Raw genomic sequence first — 16,593 nt, 5'->3', positions numbered from 1 at the left:
ATCACAAGTTAATTAAGATCCTTAAGGCTGAGATCACAGAAAATGGATGGGCTGTCACACCTGCAAATCAGGTTGTAGTCCCACCTCTTAATTCTTCGAGAGTTAGCCTGAAGAGAACATGAAAGCACACATTTCAGGGTTGAAAATCTTCTGAAACATCTAAAGAAGGTAGTAATAGGAAAGGGAATGACAGATATTGTACAATCAGTAGTGAGCAAGTGTGAAATCTGCTGCAAAAACAATCCTGATACGAGGAAAAGAGTTGTGTTCTGAGTAACAAAGGCAGGGGATCTTCCCGGAGATTACTGGCAAATAGACTTTGCTGAGTTACCATGCAAAGAAGGATACAAGTACATACTGGTATTGGTTAACACCTTCAGTGGATGGCCTGAAGCTTACCCCTGTTGCACTAACACAGCCAAGGAGGTGGTGAAAGTTTTGCTTAATCATATAATACCAAGGTTTGGGGTTCCTTTAGGTATGTCCTCAGATAGGGGACCACATTTTGTTGCAAATGTGATTCAAGAAGTTAGCCGGATTTTGGGAATTGCTTGGGACCTGCACACACCTTACAGATCCCAAGCAAGCGGTAAAGTTGAACGCATGAATGGGACTCTTAAGGCACAAATTAGCAAAATTTGTCAAGAGACATCCATGACCTGGGTTCAGGCCTTGCCTATAGCTTTACTGAGGATCCACATACAACCGAGGTGGAGGGATAACATCAGTCCCTATGAAATATTTTATGGCAGGCCATATCAAATTCCACATGTTCCAGGTGAAATTCACATGAGGGGAAAACTTGATTTGCAGAGATATCTAATGGCTTTAGGTTCTACTTTGCAGAAGCTCCAGAATTACATCGTGTTATCCAGACCCATAGGACTGGACACCCCTGCACATCCCTTCCAGCCTGGAGACTGGGTCTATGTTAAGTGGTGGGACAGTGATCCTCTACAGGCCAAGTGGAGGGGACCATTCCAGATTTTGCTGACCATCCTCACCCCAGTCAAAGTTGCTGACAAAGGACCCTGGATTCACTACTCCAGAGTTAAGAAGGCTTCTGGTCCTGAAACAACTGAGAAAACAGAGACTGATACAAACGAAGATGATGTAGTTTAAATTATTTTTTCCTGTGCTTATCTACACAGTTGGTAACCCTGGCTCAGGTTGGGAACCAAATTTTGCATATGATTCTAGTCCAAAGTATATCCAAAGACATTCATTTGGATACAAAACTAATAATTGACATGTAAACTGAGGTGGAAAGATCAACAAAATTTGTTTACAATTTGAGAACTAACTTAGATCTCACATTGGATAATATGCAAAGCTGATTGTATCTTTCATACCCGGGTTTCATGGTTACCAAACTGATCCTGGATTAAAGATTGTTTATAATGATTGTAATTATAATTATTGTTTATATATACTATTGTTAGATAGATATATACTGCTGTTAGACACATATTATTAGTAGATATTTAGAATAGAGTCTTAACAAGGTGGAGGCCTTGTCAAGCCTCTAAAGGGGGGAAATGATACCTTAAGTTTTATGTTTTTCAAATTCTGTACTGCTTAGTGTGTAACTCTGAAGTTTCTTGTAGCCTGGTAATTTCTGCTCTCTCGTGCTAGGTAGACATAACAAAGCCTCTCTGGGCCTGTTCTTCAAGGACACCCAGACCATCCTAGGCCCAAAAGGTATAAACCAAAAGCCTTTGAGAGGGGGCAAGCTGAGGGGAATTACATCATTAAACTGAAGCTTTAATTGGAGAATTAACCCTGATATGCAAATGAACCAAACCTATAAAAGTGTGAAGAACTCGTGACCTGTCATCCATCTTGGGGTCCATTTTGAGAGTAGCCTCTGGCTCCCCAGGGCATACCTTTGAAGGCCTTTAAAATAAATACCTACCTTGATTCCCTTATTCTTTTCTAGTCTCTGTTTTTAGGTGGCCTCTCAAGACATCATCCTTATCTCAAAATCCCATGATCTGAATGATGGCACCAAAAAGACTGTAGTGGGTTGACCCTGGCTGGATGCCAGACACCCACCAAAGCCTCTCAATCACTCCCATCCACAGCTGGACAGGGGAGAGAAAATATAACAAAGGGTTCATGGGTTGAGATAAGGACAGAGAGAGATCACCCACCAAATACCATCATGGGCAAAACCGACTCAAATTAGAGAAATTAATTGAATTTATTACTAACAAAATCAGAGCAGGATAATGAGAAGTAATCTAAGGTTTTAAAAACATAGATAGGGGCAATAGGGGTTATGACTAGTTCATCATCTGTGGTTCCTGCTGCTGCTCAGGGAGTAGTCCTTCCCCTGCTCCAGTGTGGGGTCCCTCCCATGGGAGAGTTCCCTATGAACTTCTCCAGTGTGAGTCCTTCCCACAGGCAACAATCCTCCCCAAATTGCTCCCATGTGGGTCCCTTTCCACAGGGTGCAGTCCTTCAGGCACAGCCTGCTCCAGCATGGGTCCCCCATGGGGTCACAAGTCCTACCAGGAAACCTGCTCCAGCATAAGCTACTCTCTCCACAGGTCTGAAGGTCCCTGCTCCAGCATGGGTCTCCCACGAGTTCACAGCCTCCTCTCAGGCATCCAGCTGCTCCAGCATGGGTCTCCTCCACGGGCTGCAGGTGGCTCTGCATCCCGGTGGACCTGCAGGGGCACAGATGCTTCACCATGGTCTTCACCACGAGCTGCAGGGGAATCTCAGCTCCAGCGCCTGGAGCACCTCCTGCCCCTTGTCCTGGTTTTAAAAACTCATCAGGGAAATTAAGGCCACTCAAGCTGCTCCCTTTTCTATAATGTTGAAGTAAATACTGAGGAACACTGAAGTTGGAGTCACAATTTACTAGAGGCTCGCAATAAACACAACAATAGTAATAAATGATTGTACAAAAAGAGAATGGTTTAACCAACAAAGGCGATATAAAGCCTGACCCTCTGTGAAAGGAATGAGAAGGAGGTGTCTTTACAAACAGTGGGCCTGATAGTAGATAAAGCCAGATACTGAGAGGTGAAAGAAGCAAGGGGAGGAACCATAAATTCCATAGGAATTCCACTAATTCCACACAGACTGTTGCTCACTCAAGGCCCTGCTAAATCCCTGGACTTAAAGAAAAAGAATAGAGACACAAGGAAGAAGAAAAGGGGGGGTACATATTAGAAAGGGGGTTTTTATTAAATGATTTGGGAAGTCTGTACCTCTCAAGTACCTCAGCCAATGGGGAAAGAGAGAGGGAAATGAGGACAGGAAATTAGGATAAAAAGGAGGCTGCATCCTCCAGCAACTTGAGAGACCCCATGGGAAATGCCTATGACCTCTCCCTTTATTCGAATAAAGTTACAGGACTCCTCTATCTCCTTTTTGGACAAAAACCTCTGGTGTTTGTGGATTAATTTTCCTGACAATTTGGGGGTTCTTGTCCGGGATATTTCCACCATTCGGGGGCAGTGGGCAGTGAGCAGAGCTGAAGGCATGCCTCACCCAGTTTTGGTGATCAGCTCCCCTTGGTGGCAGCTGGCGCCGGGCGATTGATTGGGTTCCCGAGACTGTCCAGGAGACAGACGAGTGGCGGACCAGGGGGATCCGTGAAGAGTCCACAGGGAAGGACCACTGAAAATCTCACTGGTGAGTACAATGGGATCTTCAGGGAGTAAACCTGGGACGCACCCATGGAGGGTAGCACAGGTAAAATAAGGCACCCATGGAGGGTTGAAAGGTAAAGCTGGGAAGGGGCCTCGGCAAAAGGGATGACAATCCCGTAATACCCCCGGAGAGTCTCTTGGGGAGAATGCTGAGGTCTTGGGACAGATTATGCGTTCCCCCAGAGGTAACTAAGGAGATAATACACAGCATACACAGCATACTCCTGGAAAAGCTGGCAGCCAACGGCTTGGACAGGAGCACTCTTTGCTGGGTTAAGAACTGGCTGGATGGCCAGGCCCAGAGAGTGGTGGTGAACGGTGCTGCATCCAGTTGGCAGCCAGTCACTAGTGGTGTCCCTCAGGGGTCTGTGCTGGGGCCAGTTCTGTTCAACATTTTTACTGACGACATGGATGAGGGTATTGAGTCTTTCATTAGTAAATTTGCAGACGACACTAAGCTGGGAGCGTGTGTCGATCTATTGGAAGGTAGGAGAGCTCTGCAGAGAGACTTGGAACAGTTGGATAGATGGGCAGAGTCCAATAAGATGAAGTTTAATAAGTCTAAGTGCCGAGTCCTGCATTTTGGCCACAATAACCCCCTGCAATGTTATAGGCTAGGGGTGGTGTGGCTGGACAGTGCCCAGGCAGAAAGGGACCTGGGGGTACTGGTCAACAGCCGATTGAACATGAGCTAGCAGTGTGCCTAGGTGGCCAAGAAGGCCAACGGCATCCTGGCCTATATCAAAAAGAGTGTGGCCAGCAGGACCAGGGAAGTCATTCTTCCCTTGTACTCGGCACTGGTGAGGCCGCACCTCGAGTGCTGTGTCCAGTTCTGAGCCCCTCAGTTCAGGAAGGATGTTGAGATGCTTTAACGTGTCCAGAGGAGGGCAACAAGGCTGGTGAGGGGCTTGGAACACAGGCCCTATGAGGAATGATTGAGGGAGCTGGGGTTGTTTAGCCTAGAGAAAATGAGACTCAGAGGTGACCTTATCACTCTCTACAACTTCCTGAAAGGTGGTTGTAGTGAGGTGGGGGTTGGTCTCTTTCTCCAGGCAGCAACTGACAGAACAAGAGGATACAGTCTTAAGCTGCACCAAGGGAAATATAGCTTGGATATTAGGGAAAAAAAATTCACAGAAAGAATGGTGAAGTACTGGAATTGTCTGCCCGGGGAGGTGGTGGAATCACCATCCCTGGATGTGTTTAAAAAAAGATTGGATGTGGCACTTGGTGCCATGGTTTAGTTGAGGTGTTAGGGCATGGGTTGGACTCGATTTTAGAGGTCTCTTCCAACCTGGTGTTTCTGTGATTCTGTGATAATGGTAGAATATTGTTATTTTGTGTGGCCAAAGTATGATTTGCCAAAGAGGCTTAAATGGTCACCTTATGGAACAGATAGACCTTGTTTGTGTCGAATTATGTGATTGTATTTAGAAGAGAATTGGAAAGGATTGATTGAAAGGGAATATGGATCAATATGGTTGAGACAAGCAACAGGAGAGGTCTATGTATTAAGAAAGAAGGAAGAAAAAGGGGAAGAAGAGAAAAACAGTGAAGATTGGGATGTTTTTCAGCACCTTCCCCTGTCTTGTCCTTCAGTTTTGCCAGCTGACCCAGGGCCAGCTGCAGGTCCCCTATATCCTCAACTTCCAGAGCAAAGAGGTTGGGGAAATGCTGTTCCTACAGCCCCACCTGAGGATAATGACAGTGAAAGGGGAGGAGGGCAGCATGTCGCATCACCCGCTAGAACTAGAAGAGGAACTCAGTATAGGACATTAGAAGCCCCCTGGACCCAAGAGACAGGGGTACACCAGATGCCACTATGCCAAGTTCCCTTGAGGGGTCAAGGGGGAGGGTTTGGGTTTGTAATTGTACCATTTACTTCCCAGGATATAAGAGGGCTAAAAAAGGAATTACCCCCATATTTGGAGGATCCCATAGAGATGGGGGAAAAGATAGAAGAATATTTGGGAAATGCTGATTATACATGGAATGATTGGGATTTTCTTTTGGGGATTTTGTTTGGGTCATCAGAGAAACGAATGACTTTGCAGAAAGCTTGGCAGCTGTGGGAGGATGAACATCCACAAGCAGCGAGGGGCGCTGGACCCAACGCACCTGCGGTGGATGATGCCATCCTCCAGGTGGACCCCCAGTGGGACCCAAATAATCAGGCCAGTCTGGCTCGCCTCTGTGATTACCGTGCTTACTTGATTAGGGCAATCAAATCAGCAGCTCCCAGAACTAACAACATAGCCTCAGCTATGTTGTTAGAACAGGAGAAGCATGAAAGCCCCTCTCATTGCCTTGCGGAAGCACAGGGGGATGGATCCTGAGGGGCCAGCCTTTGAGACATTGCTGAAGGTACAATTTGTTACTAAATTCTGGCCTGATATAAGGAAAGGAGTACAGAAAGATGAAGAGTGGCAGAATAAGCCTCTGGAGGAATTGGTTAGAAAAGCACAGCAGATATATGTAAGAAGGGATGAGGAAAAGGCAAAGGCAATAGGTGTGGCAGAGTTTTTACGGCCTCAGAGGAATAAACCACAGGGTCCAAGGGGCCCCCCTGGGACATAGGGGACAGGGCTGGCCACAAGGATGTGGCAGAGGCATCCCCGCCTCAGCAGGGGAGAGCCAACCCAAACAGCAGTTGGGAAAGAATCAGTGTGCTATCTGCTGGGCAGAGGGACACTGGAAGCAGGACTGTCCGCAGAGACAGCTGGATCCTCAGGAGGAGGAAGTCCAGAGGATAATGGAGATAAATTGTTAGGGGTGTCAGGGGCTCCCATTATACCAGGGACCTACCACACTGGAGCCCTTGTTAACTCTTGTTAACTTTTAAGGTGGGTCCAGATCCAGAGGAGGTGTGTTTCCTGGTAGACACAGGAGCCTCTTGATCCACTTGGAATTTTATCCCTAAGGGGGGAAAATTGTCAAAAAGATCTTTGATTATTCAAGGGATGAGTGGAAAGGATAAGTGATTGCATTTTATTCAACTGCTGTTAGTAGATGTGGGGGATAGGTTTGAAATGCATGAATTCTTGTTTGTTCCTAATTGTGATTGTAATTTACTGGGAAGGGATTTGATGGCTAAAGTGGGAATGCAAATTAGTATTGTGAAAAATGATACAGAGGCTAGCACTGTAGTAACTTTGTGTAAAATGTCTGAGAAGGCTTATGCTGAAATAAACCCTGAAGTGTGGGTAGCCCCAGGGAAATACAGAAAATTAGATATAGAGCCTCTTCAAATTACTTTGAAGCAACCAAGACAAGTGGTGTCTAAAAAGCAATACCCTATTTCAAGGGAAGGAAGGAAGGGGTTACAGCCTGTCATTGAGTCCCTGCTAAAGGCAGGGCTTTTGGAGCCATGAATGTCTCCCTATAACACTCCTGTCCTGTTGGTTAAGAAACCAGATGGAACCTACAGAATGGTGCAGGATTTAAGAATAATAAATGAAATTGTCAAACCAAGGCATCCCACAGTTCTGGATCTCTATACCATCCTGAATCAAATCCCTTCTTCACATCAGTATTATTCAGAACTAGATTTGAAGGATGCTTTCTGGGGGTGTCTGAGTACAGAGGACAGTAAACAGTATTTTGCCTTTGAATGGGAACAGGAGGAAGGAGGGAAAATGGTAAAACAACAGTTGACATGGACAATCCTCCTGCAGGGATATACAGTCACTGGTTTTGTTTGGGCAAGCCTTGCAGAAAATATTAAGAGAGTTTACCCCACCCTCGGGAATTAGGTTGTTGCAGTAGGTGGATGATTCACTTTTATCAGGGGAACAGGAAAAGATGGTTGAAGAGGCTACTGTGAAGCTGTTTAATTTTCTGGCTAAAAAGGGACTTAGAGTATCTGAAAAGAAGGCACAGTTGGTAGAGTAAAAGGTTAAATATTTGGGACACATTTTGACTGGAGGGTTACGGTGTATTGATCCAGAAAGAATACAAGGAATTTTACAAGTACCATTACCCCAGACTAAAAAGGAGCTACAGCAGTTTTTAGGGTTGGTGGGGTACTGAAGAACATGGATTGAGGATTTTTCTGTTTTGGCCAGGCCTTTATATGACTTTTTAACCCAAGACAGTCCTAATGTTGTGGTATGGACACCAGGAGAGCAAAGCTTTAGGAAATTAAAAGACAAATTGCTTAATGCCCCAGTCTAAGCTCTTCCAGACTCAGAAAAGGAATTTGAGCTATATGTGGGTGTTAAACAGGGCCATGCTAAAGGAATTTTGATACAAGAGCATGGGGGAACATGGTGGACTGTTGCTTATTTTTCCAAGCTGATAGACCCAGTGGCCAGAGGCTGGACCCATTGTCTGCATAATTGTGCAGCCATGGCCTTGATGGTAACAGAGGCCCGAAAAATGACAGTGGGAGGATATCTAATTGTTAAAGTTTCACATCAAGTTAAAGCTTTGTTAACTGAAAGAGCCTCTAAGCTTGGTTATTACAGTATGAATCTTGTTTAATGGAACAGGAGGGTTTAGAATTGAAAAGTGGGGGTATCTGAATGGCCCTGAAGAAGGGGGCCAGGAAGAAACCCATGACTGCATTCAAGTGATAGATCTCCAGACCCAGGCTAGGGAAGATTTACGAGACGCTCCCTGGCCTGACGGAGAAAATGTGTTTATTGATGGGTCTTCAAGGGTGGTAGAAGGGAAGTGATTTACAGGATTTGCTATCATTAATGGAAGGGAATTAAAGGAAGGGGGGTGGTTGCTGCTCACGTGGTCAGCTCAGACAGCAGAGCTGTATGCGCTTGTGAGAGCCTGTGAATTATATTGGGACAAGATAATGAATATTTTTACTGATTCTAAATATGCATGTGGGGTGATACATGCATTTGGAAAATTATGGGAAGAAAGAGGTTTATTAACCTGCAGGGGAAAAACATTAGTTCATGAGAACTTAATTTCTTGCGTATTGGAGGTGGTGAATTTACCAAAAGAAGTGGCAATAATACACATTAGGGAACACCAGGCAGGGTGCTCAGAGGAGGCAATAGGTAACCAACTAGCTGATGAAGAGGCTCGGAAAGCTGCCTTGTCACCAGAAATCTCTCAGATCCTCCCCTTGCTCCCAGTAACCCCACTGCTGCCAGAGAAACTGTCTTTTCCACCAGAGGAGCTTGAGATAATTAAAAAGAGTGGGACAGAGGAAAGAGGGGACAATTGGTTTACAAGGGATGGTAAGAAGTGGATACCAAAAGCTCTGGCCTTACAAATATTAAAACAATTCCATGAAGGGAGTCATTGGGACTCTCAAGGATTGGCAGAAGCCTTCCTCAAAATATATGTTGCTGTGGGTCTTTTTATTGAGCTATTGAGGGTTGTTTGATTTGTGCTAAAACCAATAACAGGGTTACAAAGAAACTTGCCAGGGGAGGCAGGCCTTGGGCTGTACATCCCTTCCAAAGATGCCAGGTGGATTTTACTGAAATGCCCTGAGTGGGAAGGTTTAAATATCTTCTGGTAATAGTATGTCAGCTAACAGGGTGGCCAGAAGCATTTCCAACTGTTTCAGCAACTACGGGGTCAGTTATTAAAGTATTTTTGGAACAAATAATTCCAAGATATGGGATTGTGGAAGCAATAGACTCAGATAGGGGAACTCATTTTACAGGAAAAATTCTTCAAGGGGTTATGACTGCTTTAGGAATACAATGGAACCTCCATACCCCCTGGCACCCCTGGAGCTCGGGCCAGGTTGAAAGAATGGAGAAATAAAGAAACACCTCCTGAAGCTGGTGATAGAAACTAAGATGCCATGGGTATGGCTTTTGCCACTGGCTTTGGCAAGAATAAGGGCCAGACCCAGAGGAGATATTCAATTATCTCCCTTTGAATTGGTGTTTGGAATTCCTTACCCTTGTAATTCTAAACCTAGTGGGGGGAGTGGAAATAAGCGATGTATATTTAAAACAATATGTGACTGTCTCTTGTGAAATCTCTTCAACAGGAAGCTCAGCTGGCAGAGACCCTGCCTTTGGACTTGGCTGTTCATAACATCCAACCAGGAGATTGGGCCCTAGTTAAGGAGTGGAAAGAAGCACCACTGGTGGCAAAGTGATGTGGACCTTTCCAAGTGTTACTGACCACAGAAATGGCCGTCAAGACAGTTGAACGTGGGTGGACCCATCACACTCAGGTCAAGGTCTCTAAAGCCCCAGAGATTTGGGCATCTCAGCTGGAGGAGAAGGACTGGAGGCCACAACTGAGACGTCGCAGGAGTGGACCGGAGCAGTACCCAGTGCATCAACATCGGGGGAAGCCTCGTATGCCTACCCACAGACCATCTGCTGAAATAGTCTGTATGGGCATCCCTCCGCTCGGATCTCCAGTCACTGGGGGGGGCCAATCCTTGCTGTCATTGTTTTCTTTATGTTAAGCTGTTTCTGTGCGTTCACTCGCCACAGGTGGTGTGGAAGACAACGTGAGAACTAGATTAGGTAATTAGATTACACCATTAGAATGTTTTTCTTAATAAGCTTACCTTTATATTGTCAGTTAGGTTTGGGCCAGAGATGGGATAATTGTTTTTTTTAGTCCTAGGAGAAGAAGTAGCAAAAACCTTTAACCTTAGCAATTGTTGGGTCTGTGGAAGGCCAGGAGGATCTGAAGACTGGCCATGGGTAACATTGAAAGTTACCTCCAAAGTGGTCAGGGGTATGTTATGTAGGGTATATTGGACCGTTGTTCTTTTTGCTACCACAAGTTCAAGGAAATCAGTTAGGAATCAAGGTATATGATGATCTAATTAGAGAAAAGTGGTCAATTGATGCATCCCTGGCTGGAGGGAGCACCCAAAAGTGGGGAGAAGATGAATGGCCTCCAGAGCTAATCATACAACACTATGGACCAGCCACTTGGAATCCTAATGAATTAATATCAGGTGCCAGAGAACTCATTTATAATTTAAATTGGATAATTAAGTTACAAGCTCTCCTTAAAATAATAACCAACCAGATAGCTACAGCTCCTGACCTTGAAAGTTAGCACATGTACTGGTCCAAACGTGGAAAAGATAGGAATGGGACATGTTTTCATGGTTACCTGGTGGACTATGGGTTAAACTAATGCTTTTTTTCTTCTTATGTGCTGTAGCAACTCTAATCTTTTTACCATGCATGATCCCTTTCTTAGTGCAACTTATTCAATATGTGATCAAGGGGATGCAAGTAGTAGCTATGCCTACAAATCCAGAAATGGCTACAAAAGGACAGAAAATGATGTCACTGCAAATAATTTCAAAACCAAAAAAGACCCAGGAACAGAAAGTTAAGTCAATGATAGCTAAGGTTTGTAAAGACAATTATTGAGAAAATAAGAGGAAGGATTGAAAGCAATGAGGAGGTGTCTTTACAAACAGTGGGCCTGATAGTAGATAAAGCCAGATACTGAGAGGTGAAAGAAGCAAGGGGAGGAACCATAAATTCCATAGGAATTCCACTAATTCCACACAGACTGTTGCTCACTCAAGGCCCTGCTAAATCCCTGGACTTAAAGAAAAAGAATAGAGACACAAGGAAGAAGAAAAGGGGGGGTACATATTAGAAAGGGGGTTTTTATTAAATGATTTGGGAAGTCTGTACCTCTCAAGTACCTCAGCCAATGGGGAAAGAGAGAGGGAAATGAGGACAGGAAATTAGGATAAAAAGGAGGCTGCATCTTCCAGCAACTTGAGAGACCCCATGGGAAATGCCTATGACCTCTCCCTTTATTCGAATAAAGTTACAGGACTCCTCTATCTCCTTTTTGGACATAAGCCTCTGGTGTTTGTGGATTAATTTTCCTGACATCCGGGACAAAAACAAGACAGCTACTGTTCCAGCACTAGACCACCACGTAGGCCCCCCGAGAACAAAGGCAATATGGTGAAGGATTCTGTGGTTTAACGCCCTCCCCCCACCGCCACCAGAAAAAAAACCAAAACCAAAATGAAAAAACAACCAAACAAAAAACCCCAAACAAACAAAACCCCCAAACAATAATAAAAAATATTAACAAAAAACCCGAAAAGACAATGACTAAACAAACCCCCCAGAAGCTCGGTCGTCCAAGCCGGGTCGACTCTCCTTCCGCTGAGTTCAGTTCGGCACCAGGCTCCTGCACCGCCGCTACCACCGGTCCCTTGTGCTGGGCGTGTGTGTGGGTCGGTCCTGCCGCTTCGCTGCCTCTTCCTAACACCCCGCTGGACTCCTTTTTCGGCTCGGCTGGACTCCCTTTTGGCTTGGCTAGACTCAGTTGAGATCAACGCCGCCGCCTCTGCTCAGCCTCGTCCTGCAAAAACGTCCTGGAAGGACGGGAAGAGAGGGGGGAAATGGCGGGGCGTAGAGTGCCGGGGTCCACAGACCCCTTCGCTGAAGCGAGCCAGTCAAAACTGGCCACATTTCTGTTTCCGGCCGTGGCATTTTTGCTTGCCGGAACTATTTCCCCAAGCAGTGACGTGACTGGTATTGAATACACAGCGCTGAAAGCTCCACCCCTCCTTCTCCACTGACCCTCCTCTTCTTCCTCCCTTTCTAATCGATGACATGGACCTGTAGCTCGCCTTGTCCATTTTTTCTTTTTTGCTACTGGGGCAGTTACTGTAGTTGTTCTTTGCGTCCCTATCTCAGCCATTATTATCTTCAAACCCAGTTTGGGTTCCTGCCTCAACTACAGTCCTCTGAGAGTACTGAGCAGTGGCTCAATAGGCATAGACCAGGCTCCAGTACAGGGCGAGGAGCTGCTAGTTTTCAGTGGGATAGGCAAGGAACCCTTCTATCAGTTGACAGGTTAGTTTGTCAGGGTTGGTTACCTGTTCAAGTGTAAAGTGACAGGTAATGGGAGGTGATAACTGCCCTAGGAACCTGCCCAAATCTTTCCATCCACCTTCCCACTCAGGAACTGGATGCCTCAGGGCAGATTTCAATATCTCCTCACCTAAAGTTTGTTTTCTCTTACACCAGGATGACACCAGATTCCATGAATTCCATAGTGTACCAACAGTATTAGCTAATATCATTAACAGTATTAAGCAGCTTACATAAGGATGAGCAATGATCATGGGAGGCAGCATTATAAAACCATTCACGTCACTCTCAGGCAGGCAGAGGGAAGTGTATTCCCTCATCCACAAAAGACAGTTTCCCCAGCATAACAAGGCCATCAGTGTAAGGGCAAAGCATAGAGCTATTGTTTGTGTTAACATGTTCCCAAACTCAGCAAAATAAAGAGATAAGGAGTGCAGATGACAAACTCCATGTCCCCCACTGGAGCTTGCTACTCTATAACTACTATTTACTATAGCATGCAATATATATATATATATATAACTGCATTTGTCTCACCCCACATGTTGTGCACCAAAAAAGGACTGTAGTGGGTCGACCTTGTCTGGACACCAGGTGCCCACAAAGCTGCACTATTGCTCCCCTTCCCAGCTGTACGGGGGAGGGAAAATAAGATGGAAAACAACTTGTAGGTTGAGATAAGGCAGTTTACTAAAGCAAAAGCAAAAGTTTGTGCACATATGAGCAAAGAGAAAAAAAAGGTTTATTCTCTACTTTCCATTGGCAACTGATGTTCAGACACTTCCTGGGAAACAGGGCTTCAGCACGAAGAGTGGTTGCTTTGGAAGGCAAGCACTGTAAAATAACAAATACCCCCCGTTCCTCCTCCCTTCCTTAGCTTTTATATCTGAGCTGATGTCACATGGTATGGAATATCCCTTTGGTTAATTTGGGTCAGCTGGCATGGTTGTGTCCCCTCTCAGGACCTTGTCCACTTCCAGCCCCTTGATGGGGGAATGTTGGAAAGACAGCCTTGATGCTGTGCCAGTGCCGCTGGTGTGTTATCAGCACCTTTCCAGCTCCCAATGCAAAGCACAACACTGGGAGGGCTGCTGTGGGGAAATGAACTCCAGCTCAGCCAGACACAATACACCATGTTTCACTGAAGTAAAATATGTACAAAAGATGACATTTTCTGGATAAGACAATTTATTTTAACAGATACATGTATCTTTATGATGAACTGGAGGCTGCAACAGCTGCTCTCTTGGGCTTTGGTGTGGTTCCCTCACGGAATCCATTCCTATAAGTAGAAATATGGTTACTATTTTTTGAAAGGTTGACTTCTGCTCCAAGGTATTTTCTAAGAAGTAATGTTTCAGATCAGGTTCACCAGCTTTTTTCAGCTTCTCTCAGTAATGCACTGAAATCACTATGGAGTTCATATGTTCAGAGATTTTTCTTAAGAAACATAATTCACAAACTGTTTGGAATAAGCAATATGGTTTTCTCTCTCTTCTGCTGAAGTAAATGACTTCTTCAAACAGGAAGATTTCATTAACTGAGTAAACACTGCAAGATTGAATCCAATACAGCACACCCACTGAAGGCATGCCTTACTTTATGTTCCTACTAAGGAGCTCGGGAAAAGATTCCACACTTGTTAGCACTGAAGTGCAAGTCAATTTCTTACAGAAATCGACCCCAAGCTTGCTTTTGGATATGACATTTCTACTTCAGCAACACTTGGTGGAAATCAGGCTGCAGTTGCACATCGTAAGGTATTTTCTGGATGCTTGTGGGAAAGACTGTGCTTACCAAAAAACCCCAGATGAATGGATCTCTCAAATACACCTAGGTCCAGGATTTAAAAGACTCTTACTTTTCACTGTTAAATCCAATCTACATTTTTAAGTAAAGACTCTTGAATTGCTTGTGTTTTTTCATCCATCTTTCTGGTGTATCAGGCCAAAAGTTACAGAGCCATGCTTTAGAACATGGAGGTCATACAAAAAGAAATTCTTAGCGAGTTTAACAGTACAGTACTTTTTAAGTACAACTCAAAGCTTTATAACATTTTAGAAACCTGTAACTCAGAATCAGATGTTACTTACTAATTGAACTCCAAATTAAAGAGCAACCACTGAAGTATTTAAATCCTTTTTTTTGTGGGCAAGAAGGGATTGAAACACATTTCAAGAATTGTTTCTCAGAAAAATCCAACTTCAGTGCAACCATCTATTTCAGACTCCCAAAAAGAGGTAATGCTACACAAAGTATACCTTTTCAAATGTGAGTGCTTTATTACAATACCCTCTGTGTTCTGTACTATCTACAATTAACAGAAACATCAGAGTTTGCTATACATCCTATGTTTTAACAATGAATGAGCTTTTTATAATTGGCAGTATATTCCTTTGAAGATATAAGACATCATTTATTTCCACAATATATTTTAAAAGAAACACCATACCTCATCAAGCATACTAAATAAGTATTAACTTTGAATCAATTTTATAATACAGTGAAATCCACTGAAGATGCCAGATTACACTAGTTTGTAATAAAATGTCATACCTGAATCGACGGTAGACCCTTTTCAGGTGCCTCATGCGACCAGTACCAGTGGTGTTGCGTCTTTTAGCCTTTGCACTCCAGTTATCTAGAACATAGAAATTACTGTTACTCATCTACACCAAATAATTAGTTGCATGGTACGTTTGAATAGCACAACTATTCAATCTGACAGAAGACAAAAACAATTATAAATTAAGTAAATTATTATGCAGTAATACTGTATGTTAGCTGAAATATAATTAAATCAGTATTAATTTCAAAAAAGCTCCTAACACTGCAAGATGATACAGTATTCTTTCTTGGTTGGAAAAAAGCCAGATTATTGAAGATGACAAAGAAGCACAAGTTTTTAAACTCAACTCTATTACTTACAATTTCTCTTACGCTTAGCAGGGTAACCACATTTCCCACAGGTAGATTTCTGCAGATGGTATGCCTTGGACCCACATCGACGACACAAGGTGTGTGTCTTATTTCGTCGCTTACCAAATGATGATGTACCCTTTGTCTGAGAAATATTTCAAGACATTGCACATTGTAAATAGCACTATCACTCAAAAGTCATGTAACGCAAAACACAGCCTTCTCTAAAAAACACTCTCAAATTCACAAAGTCCAATAAACATGGCAGAGGCACACTGAACTCTGAAACACCGACTCAAGTTTCTTTTATAGGTATCCTCCATTTTTAGAAATCAGTTCCTTACACTTCTCTTTGCCATTCCTATCCCCCTGCCCAGTGCTGAAATAAAATGAAGCCACCGAGTGGTTATCTCCAACTCCTTTCTCATCTCCCTCAAATTTATCGGTGATAAACAGTAAACTGTTTTTTCCTGAGGAAAGGTATTTATTTTCACAGATCAACCGTACACTCACAAGAGGCTTTGGCAATCCAACTCCCTCTTGCTACGTTATCTGAAAGGCTTCCCCATCCCTGGGAAGAGCGCTGTCCCAGCCAGGCCCGCAGCAAGCATGGAGGGGACCCCGAAGATAGCACAGCCCCATACCCCATCGCTGCCTCTGCGCCCAGGACGAGATGCCCCACGCCCCCACACAGGCCAGGAACGGGGCTCACTGCCAGGCCTTCGGGCTCAGGTCCCAGCCTCGTCTCCCCGCAGCCCCGCCGCCGAGCCCGGCCATAGCACAGTGCAGGGCCGCCCCGCGCCCCAGACGAGGCCCACGGCCTCGCAGAGCCCGGCATGGTGGCGGATGATGACAGATATCCCCCCACCCAGGCCCCAGCACTCACCATCTTCTCCGGGCGTTGGCACCAAAGAGGCTATGCTCCGCCCCGCTTCCGCTATAGTCCGGCAAGCGCTTCCGGAAACGTGCTGGGACTGTCCCGTTGGGCATGGTGGAGGCGTGGCAGAAAGTGAGTGCTTTCCTTGTTTTGGCCTCACCTCAAGTTGTACTCAGGAGTCCCCTCCGTGTGATGTCCCCTTCCCGCCTGGCCCGGCCTGCTGAGATAGGCAGGGTCCCTGAAAGCCGTGGTGTCGTGGGTGAGACCCTCGGGGGCTAGACCCCAAAAGTTCCTCAGTGACATCACACAAAACCTGGTTCTTATT

At 44.8% G+C, this 16,593-nt stretch overlaps 2 protein-coding genes and 1 non-coding gene across 5 annotated transcripts in view; all 3 read right to left on the bottom strand.

Annotated features, from left to right (window-relative positions):
• Window positions 1–12,098, bottom strand: part of LOC138102789 (5'-AMP-activated protein kinase catalytic subunit alpha-1-like) — a 124,191-nt gene extending 112,093 nt beyond the window's left edge. For all 3 annotated transcript variants that reach the window (XM_069000551.1, XM_069000546.1, XM_069000548.1), the window contains exon 1: window positions 11,715–12,098. The gene's annotated coding sequence lies outside the window, so the exon portion shown is untranslated. The remainder of the gene's footprint in view (window positions 1–11,714) is intronic.
• Window positions 12,099–13,642: 1,544 nt separating this feature from the next.
• Window positions 13,643–16,379, bottom strand: LOC138102705 (large ribosomal subunit protein eL37-like). Its single transcript, XM_069000461.1, has 4 exons — window positions 16,278–16,379; window positions 15,401–15,536; window positions 15,029–15,113; window positions 13,643–13,754 (listed from the first exon to the last, which is right to left on the bottom strand). Exons 1-4 carry the CDS (start codon window positions 16,278–16,280, stop codon window positions 13,685–13,687), a joined length of 294 nt encoding a protein of 97 aa, XP_068856562.1. The 5' UTR covers window positions 16,281–16,379; the 3' UTR covers window positions 13,643–13,684.
• Window positions 13,856–13,936, bottom strand: LOC138102793 (small nucleolar RNA SNORD72). Its single transcript, XR_011147545.1, has one exon. It is a non-coding gene; the product is annotated as a small nucleolar RNA SNORD72 (small nucleolar RNA).
• Window positions 16,380–16,593: the final 214 nt, after the last annotated feature.

Source organism: Aphelocoma coerulescens (assembly GCF_041296385.1).
Source record: "Aphelocoma coerulescens isolate FSJ_1873_10779 chromosome W unlocalized genomic scaffold, UR_Acoe_1.0 ChrW_unloc_scaf_1, whole genome shotgun sequence".
NCBI lineage: Eukaryota > Metazoa > Chordata > Aves > Passeriformes > Corvidae > Aphelocoma > Aphelocoma coerulescens.
This window is presented reverse-complemented; position numbering and strand designations above follow the sequence as displayed.